The sequence below is a fragment of the Trachurus trachurus genome (genome assembly GCF_905171665.1).
Source record: "Trachurus trachurus genome assembly, chromosome: 11".
Lineage (NCBI taxonomy): Eukaryota > Metazoa > Chordata > Actinopteri > Carangiformes > Carangidae > Trachurus > Trachurus trachurus.
The window spans coordinates 8,356,717-8,365,784 of NC_139904.1; the positions used below are offsets into that span (position 1 = coordinate 8,356,717).

Genomic DNA, 9,068 nt, shown 5'->3' on the forward strand with positions numbered 1-9,068 from the left:
GTTAAAAATTGATTTGAGTAATTTTAGAAATATAATTTCTGCAACATTGGTCTGATTTTTAAGTTTGCAAAAAGTTCTGCTATAAAACCCTTCATTTGAACATTATTTGTGACGGATTTAAGTCATAACGGACCACATGTCATCTATACCGTGTTAGGGCACATACTGCTGCCAACACCGAATGTATTTTTATGTAATTTTCCAAATTGAAACCTAACACTGAGCCCCCTCTGGCTGCGAGAACAATTCCACAAACCCCGAGCAAACCCACATCTGACCTTTTCAAATCAGAGAGACGCTGCTAACGAGACGTCTTTTTGAGGAACATCTGACGCTTATGAAACCACCTGAGCTTTTCTGCGTGACGCCGCAGGCTCTTCATGCACCCTCAGCCTCAGTGTGGTAAAAGTCACTGCAACGACTCTTTCTGGTTTTTAATGTTACTAAAAAAAACATATCCTACGCTCAACCTTTTTTGTTTTCTGTTTTGTTTTTGTGTGTTGGTGTGTGTTTATGTTGTGTGATGTGTTTTCTGTGTTTGTGTACTGTAGTGGAAAGATAATTGCGTTGGGTATGGACTCCAGGAAGAATAGCAATGGCCTCAGCCAAAGCTAACGGAGATCCAAATAAATGAAAATGAAAAAATGAAAAACTAGTAGTAATAAAAATTCTATTGATGTCCTGGTCCTTTAGAATGTCCTTGTGCTTTTTTGCTAATTTAGCTTTTTTTTTTTATTTTTTTTTTTTTTCTATTTTTTTCTCATTTTTATTGTAAGCGCTTTGAGACTTGTTCTTCAGGTGAAAAGCGCTTTATAAATACAATTTATTATTATTATTATTATTAAAATTGAAAATTATAGAGATGATGATACCAATCAAAATGAATCAATGAATAATCAACTTACCATTCACAATTAGCAGAATGGCTCTGTTAAAACACACAGCTCCCTGTGCACACCGGCCAGTGCAGAAATACAGCCCGGCATCTTCCTCCTCCACCTCCAGGATCTGCAGGCTGACCAGGTCGGGGGAGATGTTTGGTTTGGTCTTAATGCGGCTGTTGTTCGTGGAGTGAAAGGCGACCACGGTGCTTCCTAGTCGAGTCTCTTCGACCGTCAGCAGAGGCAGCAGCTGGTCTGAACGCATCAGGTACCAGGTGGTCTGCGTGCTCATCGTCAGGTTACAGGTCAGCGTGACGTTCTGCCTCGCCTGGACCACATGGGCAGCGCGGAGAACAGGTGAGGCCGAAGACCAGTGACACCCTGCAACACCTGAGGAGAGATGATGAGATGATGTAGCGTCACCAGGCTGATGTTGATCTTCAGATAAACATCTAATATAAAGATAATTAATCTAACAGAATTGAAATGTTTGACTGGCCTTCAGAAATCTGAGCTCTTAAAAAAAAACCCTGATAGAGTAGCATATTCCCCACACCTGTTGCTTTCAATGTAAAGTCACCGAGCTACCAAGGTCAGTGGTTATTGCTCACATACAGTATATGGGAATTTTCCATTGGTCTCATACCCATGCTTAAAACATCATTATAACTCACAAACAAGACAATTAATAGTAAAAACACAGAAAAGGCGATAAGAACAGGCGATTTCAGAGTGAACGATGCTTCAAGAGTTGAAGTTTAAGAAAGTTACTGCATTTGGCAGAAAGAAAGAAAGAAAGAAAGAAAGAAAGAAAGAAAGAAAACTTACATTTCAGGTTTCATTTCAACACAAATCCTGTTTTTGGAAAACAGAAACCATCATCACATGTTGGACTGTTGCCATCACTGTGCAATAGGATTTGTCCCCAAGGTAAAGCTATTAACTCATCATTATGTTACCACACCAGGGGTCAGAGAGGTCAAACTGCCAAATGCCAATCATAATCTCAGATGACAAGATCCAGTTCACTCTGTTTTGTTTCTACAGACATTAGGCACATTAACATGAGAGAACACTTTATGTTCCCTCTCATGTTTCATCATCCTCATCGGCCGACTGACCCCAAACACCACCAGTGTCTGAGTCCAGAGCAGGACCACAGAGACCTGGGTATGTAGTGTACATCCCCATGTCGCTGTGACCCCAAAACGACCTAAGGTCACAGACTTTCAGGCCACACCCTCAAAAGGCATCTGCTTGTTTTCCCTCATTCTAGTTTTGGTTTTACTATTATGAATGAGTTCACTGCTACCAACAGGTGTGAAACAGTTCATGAACCGCAACAACAAACATCGTAAACACTTTGCACTCATCCATTTGAAAGTCACTGAAGCGTGTGTGAGTGTATGTGTGTGCATGTAAATCATTAAATATAAAATAATCAGAAACTTACAGAGGAAAGTGAGGATCCATGTCAAACTTGCCATAACTGAGTGAGTCCAGCTGTTGTTCAGGGATCTGTGTGCAGCTCATCACTGATCTGATCTGACTGCAGGGGGAGGAAGTCAGTGGTGACTTTATTACAGTCCGGGACACACACAGTAAAGTAGGCTACAGACCACCAAGCCTCGAGTCGGCAACTTTTTCCTAGAAAAAAAAAGAAAAGAAAAAAAAAATCACACCTTGATAACTTCAGCTCCCTCTGTCGCCGGCGAGTCGCAGATGCACCGCTAAGTTTCGTTTCTGCGGAAGAAAAAGTCAATCCTCATGCTGGTGTGAAACCTAAGCTATTTCAAAATAAAAGCACCGTAAAAAGCCACTAGGTGTTTACACACCAGAAAACCCCCCCTGGGTGGTTTATTTTATTCCGTTTTATTTCTACAGAACAAACTTGGCCAAATAAACCAAACCGCAGAGCAGAGGCAGGAAAACATCCGCGATCTTGTTTTGTTCAAACATTTGTATAAAAGATACACATGCTATGAATTAAATAAAATACAAAATAAAAATTAACTACAACAACAACAACAAAAGATAAATATACAATATATAACGTGAATAAATATCTTATTTATAATAATATCTAATATTTATATTGTATTTTTAGGTGACAAAAAAGAAAGAAGAGGCAATAGGTTACTTAACAAATAGAACTAACATTCTTTAGTTTTGTGTTCTTCCATTGACATTATCACTTAATCAATAATTAATTAATTCAATGATCAACTACCGGTAGGCTACTTATTTTTAGTCACGGTATCATTCGACAGCATTAGAGCGACCGTATATAGCCAATATGGGTTGGGGGCATTGGGAGGTGCTTTTATTTTGTCCGTCACATCCAGGAAGTCGAAACTGATAAATGCTGCTCCCTGCACGGTGTAAACACACACTCCACCACCACGCTCACAGCACCGGTGCAGCTGAGGAGGAGAAGAGGGCTGAGCTAAGTTTCCAAACAGTGGACATCATGAGATCAGTGATTATCCGGCACTGGCACTGGTAAGAAAAGTTACACTTTAATTTGAAATTCAAACACTCTGTCGTTGTTGTTTTTTTTAACTGTTTTGTGTGTTTGTGTGTTTTGAAGTCACTTGTACATGCAGGATGAACAGAATAATCTTGTTTAATGCAACGCCTCGCAGGCTGCAGGTGTGCATTTACCTGCAAAAAAGAGGTAGAAGCAGCATCAATAAAAGTCGTTTTTGTTGATTTGCACTACTGCACTGCGCGTGCATTGCTGACCAGCTGTGAGCGAGCAGCGCCGATCGCGCCACGCCTCATCTTTCGTTTGGCAGTAACTCTCCAAAGGAAACGAAACTTAGGCATCATCCATATGTTAGCCTACCAATTCTCCGTCGGTATCGATTCTCCCAGACTCAGTGACACCATGAACCATGGACCACTGCAGTATTTTTACAGTATTTTTACTTCATGCTGCTTCATATAAAATCTTGAAATATTAAATTAATTTGTACCGTCAGTTGTTAAGCAGTTTTACATTTTATTGGCATAATATCATAAGATTTTATGATTAAAGCCTCAAAACGGTGCAATATCTTAATTATACTGCTGTTTTTTCAGTCTATATTAAATACATGTAATTACTATTAGAGGTTGACTGACAGTGGATTTTTAAAGGATAATAAAACAACAATAGTTCAGAGGTGGAAAAGGCAATTAATCAATATAGACAGACAAAAATATATTGTTCTAAATAAACAATAATAATAAACTATTTTTTCCTATCAGTTTCTTGCAGATTAATTGCTGATAGTGTATTCTAGTTTTTATATATGTGTGTATATATATATATATATATATATATATACACATATACACACATATATCTTATATACTTACATATTAGAAGTATATATTATATTAAAATGCCCACTAATGACAAATAAAGACTTATCTGATCTCATCTGATCTTTTACTAACATGTCTTCCCTGTCCATTATGGTATTTTCTTTAGGAAATTCTTATATAACTTAATAATAATAACTTTAATAACTTTAAACAGAGAAAAAAAACTGAAAAATGACCTTTGATCAATGATCAAAATCAAGTACAAAAATTATAGCCGAGTAAACATTTGATGTTTAACAAATCATTTTGGCTGTATTGCGAAAAAATTTAATGTATGATTCTACATATTATAAGTGTGTGTGTGTTTGAATGACCTTCTGATGAATAACGTGAAAACATGTTGTCTTCTCTCCGTGGCGTTGTCGTTATGAAACCTCGTGTTCTGCTGTGCCATCTGTTAATCTGAATTAGTGATAATCAGATTTCTGCTGAGAAGAATCAAAAACTCAAAGAGTGACTGTCGCTTCTTCTTCTCATGTTTCTTCCAGGTTATTCATCCACCTCCAATGTTTCCTGATTGGCAGTTTAGTTGGTGAGTAATGATGAGCGTCTGGTGATTATTTCTGACCCTGGTGCCTGGTTATTAGCTAACCTGTGGTTTAAGGTGTCAATCAGGTTTTTATGTCATCTGAAACCTCTGAAACCTCTGTGAGAAGCTGCGGCTTAACGGCCGGCGATGTGCAGAAATCACCTAAATGCCCAAAAAAGGTCATTAGATCTGAAGGTTAACTGAGATCAAACCTCATACCATTCACAACCAAACACTGTTTTACATTGTTAGAAGTCAGAGTTGTTATTATTATTGTTAAAAATGATCTTTTACATCATAACATCCACTTATTTATAAGTCCAGGGGTCAATATTTGATCATTTTCTTCAAGACTTTCCTGTAGGGATTGTGCTTTATTTTATAAACTTATAAAAATCTTAATAGAACTCTAAAAATGCAGTAGTAATACCTCATTGTACAACATATTCCCAACATCCAAGCGGTCCAGGACGTTTCCCTTTATCTCCATTAGGGAATCGCAATTCTCATTTAATACGATTCAGAATCGATATAAAATGTCCCAAAATCTATTTTAAAAAATAAAAAAATGAAGCATGAGCATGTTTAACTGCACTATTATTATTATTATTTTTTTAAAAGAGGCACTTTTAATTTCGTTACTTAAGCAATATGTGATATTGCTTTTATGCAACAGTTTCAACAATTCCATCTAAGCATGGATGAATGCTTAAAACTCAATAAATGTGAAAAAGACACTTCAGTCATTCTGTCTTGCAAAGCAGACTGGAGTAGATCATGAGGATCCGTTGCACACCGATAGACTGAAGCAGAAATCGTTATAAATCAAATCGTTTTGAATCGAAAATCGATTTTGAATCGAATCGTAGCCCCAAAAATCAGAATCGAATCGAATCGTGAGATAGTAAATGATTCCCACCCCTAATCTCCATCCTCAATTCCTCTCTCCTTCCAGACTCCTCTTCCCTGTCCCTCGCCACCAAAGTCCAGTCCGTCACCTCCATGGTGGGGGACCAGGCGGTCCTTCCCTGCAGCTGTAAGCCGCAGCGGGGGGAGCAGGGGGAGGGGCCCTCTGCCTGCTACATCCAGTGGACCGTTCTGGCCGACATCGTGCTGGAGCAGCACGGGTCAGAGAAGTGGCAGGCGGAGGAGTTTAAGGGCAGGGTGGAGGTTCCCGAGGAGAGCCTGGGGACGGGGAACTGCTCTCTGATCATCAGAGACGTTCAGATCGGAGACACGGGGAGATACGAGAGCTTCATGGTGGTGGACGGAGAGCAGTCCACAAAAACCAAGGTCTTCATTCAGAGTGTCAAGCTGATTGTGTTCGGTTAGTTTGGTTGTTTTTTGTTCTTTTTCATTTCATTCCCGCTCCTCTATCGATGTTTTTTGTCATTAACTTCTCGTTCTGTTTCCTTTCTCAGACCATAAATCCCGTCAGTCTCGTGCTCCAGGTGAAGACCTGGTTCTGGATCTCCACACTACGCACTCCGTGAGGGTCATCTTCCACAGAAAGTGAGTTGTATTTTTGTTTTCAAAATAAAATGAAAAAACTGGAATCACTACTTATTTGTTAAACGTCTCGTCATTTGTCCTTTCTCACTTCGCCACATCTCTTGTCACGGCTCCCACACAGATGCCGATCTGTTAACAGAAAGCGGCCCACTCCTTAAAAAAAAAAAGATATTGCTTATGTCAAACTGGAATAGATTAAAAGCTGCTGGTGAAGTTCTGACTCATTCAGTGACCTCTGCTTACAAAACAGAGGCCTTGATGACAAGATTATGTGGGCTTTGGTGGAGAAAAGAAAAGGAACAATCGTTTTAAGGGGCGGGACTTTCTCATGGAAGCTCCACATTCACAGTTTATTGTGCGGTGGATAGAGGATGAGTTTGTTTGATCTTAATTAAAGCTGTTTCCCTTTACTCTCAGTTCAGTTCTAAAATTTTGCTAAGATCAATTCTGCTCCCCAGAGGATGAACCCTTGCTATTTAGGACACTCTCTTTAACATCGTCAACTTGTAGCCTACCTGTGATCTCTGATTTCTATTAATTGTGCAGTAGCTAATGGATTAATATATTTTTATGTTCCCTTGAAGATTTTTTAATTTTTTTATCTCTTTCGTGAGCTTCAACCTAAGTTCTTCTTTACACAGACCAACTGGAAGATTTGATTAACCCTTTTTGACTGGCGAGCCTCTTACAAATGTATTATTTTTGATTGGTCCACCACATTCATATTGGTGTGTGTGTGTTTGTGCTCGACAGAAGCAGCTCAGAGTCGTCGGTCATGTGGATGAGGGAGGATAAGAACAGTCCACGTCTGGAGAAACATCCGCTGAAAGAGCAGCTGACCATCAAGAACTTAAGTCGCTCGGACGAGGGGACGTACAAAGTGTTGGATGAGCAGGGCCTCGTCGTCAGCACCGTGCAACTCTTTGTGGAAGGTCAGCAGCTTTCTTTACCTTCATCTTCATCATCATAGAAGCTGATTGCACAAAATAAATTGTTTCTACACTGTGACTGTTAGCTCTTACCTCTGTCAGGTTTTGTACGTTGAATTAAGATTTGCATATTAATCAGTGTAACTCCTGGTCCACAGACGGCTCCACAGCTCTCAAAGTCCTACAGTCCATGGAAGAGGAAACAATAACAGGTGAGAAAAATGAAATGTAGCACAAATGGAAAATTGAAAAAAAAAAAGGTTTTGAAAGAGTGAAAGGTGTGACCTGGAGTAACCCTGCGATGTCTCCACCCTCTGATGTCTCTTTTAGGTGACGCTGCCAAAAACTCTTGTTCAGAAATTCTTCTCTTCTTGTCTTGTCTTGTAACGAGTTTGCGATTTTTTCATCTGCTCTGAGACAACTTCTGCAACAACAGCAACACTGGGCACTTTAACAACATATGGAACAATTTAAATATTTATTATGATGTTTTTGAACTGTTGACTGAAAAACCGGTTTGTTTCCATGTAAGTGTGTCTGTGTGTGTGTAAGATATGAGTTTAAGTGAGCCTGTCAAGTTATTTACATTTGTGATAAATTCAATGTTGCACACTGAAATAACTGTGACTTCTTTTCTATACAACACGTTTCACCCCGAAGCTGCTTCAGCTGCAGGTTTGCTTAGCAAACAAAGAAATATGGGTCACATGACCAATTATCAATCTTCAATTTGCTGTTGTTTAAAATGTTCCATACAACCTGTTGGGGTTTATTTCTCCATAACAACCTCCGAACTAGCCTCGTAAACCAACCTCTCGGAGGTTGGTTTAAGAGGCTACGAACTGTACATTATCCCTTACACACACATCCCTTACACACACATATAAAAAAATGTTATACAAAATTACATTTTTCAAAAAAAAAAAAAGTTTAAAATCATAAAACATAAGAAATATATTGCATACAGTTACAAAAACATGGAATTGTTGATGTGACAAGAATTAAAAAAAAATTTGAATAATTCTTGTAACTGTAATATTTACAATGCCATGTTTTTGTATAAATGCAATTTTATGTAATATGTTTTTGGAAAACGTAGCATTGTGTAATTTTTTAAAATGTAAATTGTAATTTTGTTCAATATTGATGTGTTTTTTGAAGTGAAATGTAGTTTTTAAAGACCAGCAAAAGATTGATCAACAGCGATGTACCATATAAATGTAACAGTTATTACACCTGGGTTACTGTTTTCTAAATTTGTCTAAATAGAGTGAACCTGAACGTAAGGTTGAAGAAGTCACAGCTGTGGAGGCTTCTCAGTGTGTGGTATTGGTTCATTTAGGAGGAGGAGTGCTTCTGTTCAGTCCAGTTCAGTCAGTGCTTTGGTTTGATTATTATTGTCTCATAATACCTGTTTTGACTATGATCTAATTTGCACTGTTGGATCACTTCAAACAACGATCCTTCAACGTGCTTTTACATGCACACACAAAGCTTGTTTGTATCAGAGTCCCAAAGTCTCTCTCAGTTGGTCTGGGAAGTTAGTGAAAATGGAATAACATGTTCTGTGCCGGTTATTTCCAGTCTTAGTTGATTTGACTTTAAGAAAATGTAATACAAATCAAAATATGTGTCAGCCAAATTTTGGATTATTCATCAAGACAAACAAGAAAATTGAGCCCGATTTTAGAAAAACCGTGAAGAACATTTTTGTCACAATTTTTTTTTTTTTAAGCTCAAGAGACTAAAAGATTCTTATCTCAAGAAAAAGGTCTTCATTGAAGAAGAGAGAGTGCATGTTGCTATTGTAGTTTGTTGTATTGTCTCATACTGTGGTGGAAGAGT

General features: G+C 38.4%; 1 protein-coding gene across 1 annotated transcript; it reads left to right on the forward strand.

The window, feature by feature from the left end:
* The first annotated feature begins 3,220 nt into the window (after positions 1-3,220).
* Positions 3,221-7,737, forward strand: igldcp (Ig-like domain-containing protein). Its single transcript, XM_083981827.1, has 7 exons — positions 3,221-3,383; positions 4,742-4,785; positions 5,738-6,109; positions 6,204-6,294; positions 7,048-7,226; positions 7,382-7,435; positions 7,554-7,737. The coding sequence occupies exons 1-7, from the start codon at positions 3,244-3,246 to the stop codon at positions 7,637-7,639; spliced, it is 966 nt and encodes a 321-aa protein (XP_083837953.1). The 5' UTR covers positions 3,221-3,243; the 3' UTR covers positions 7,640-7,737.
* Positions 7,738-9,068: the final 1,331 nt, after the last annotated feature.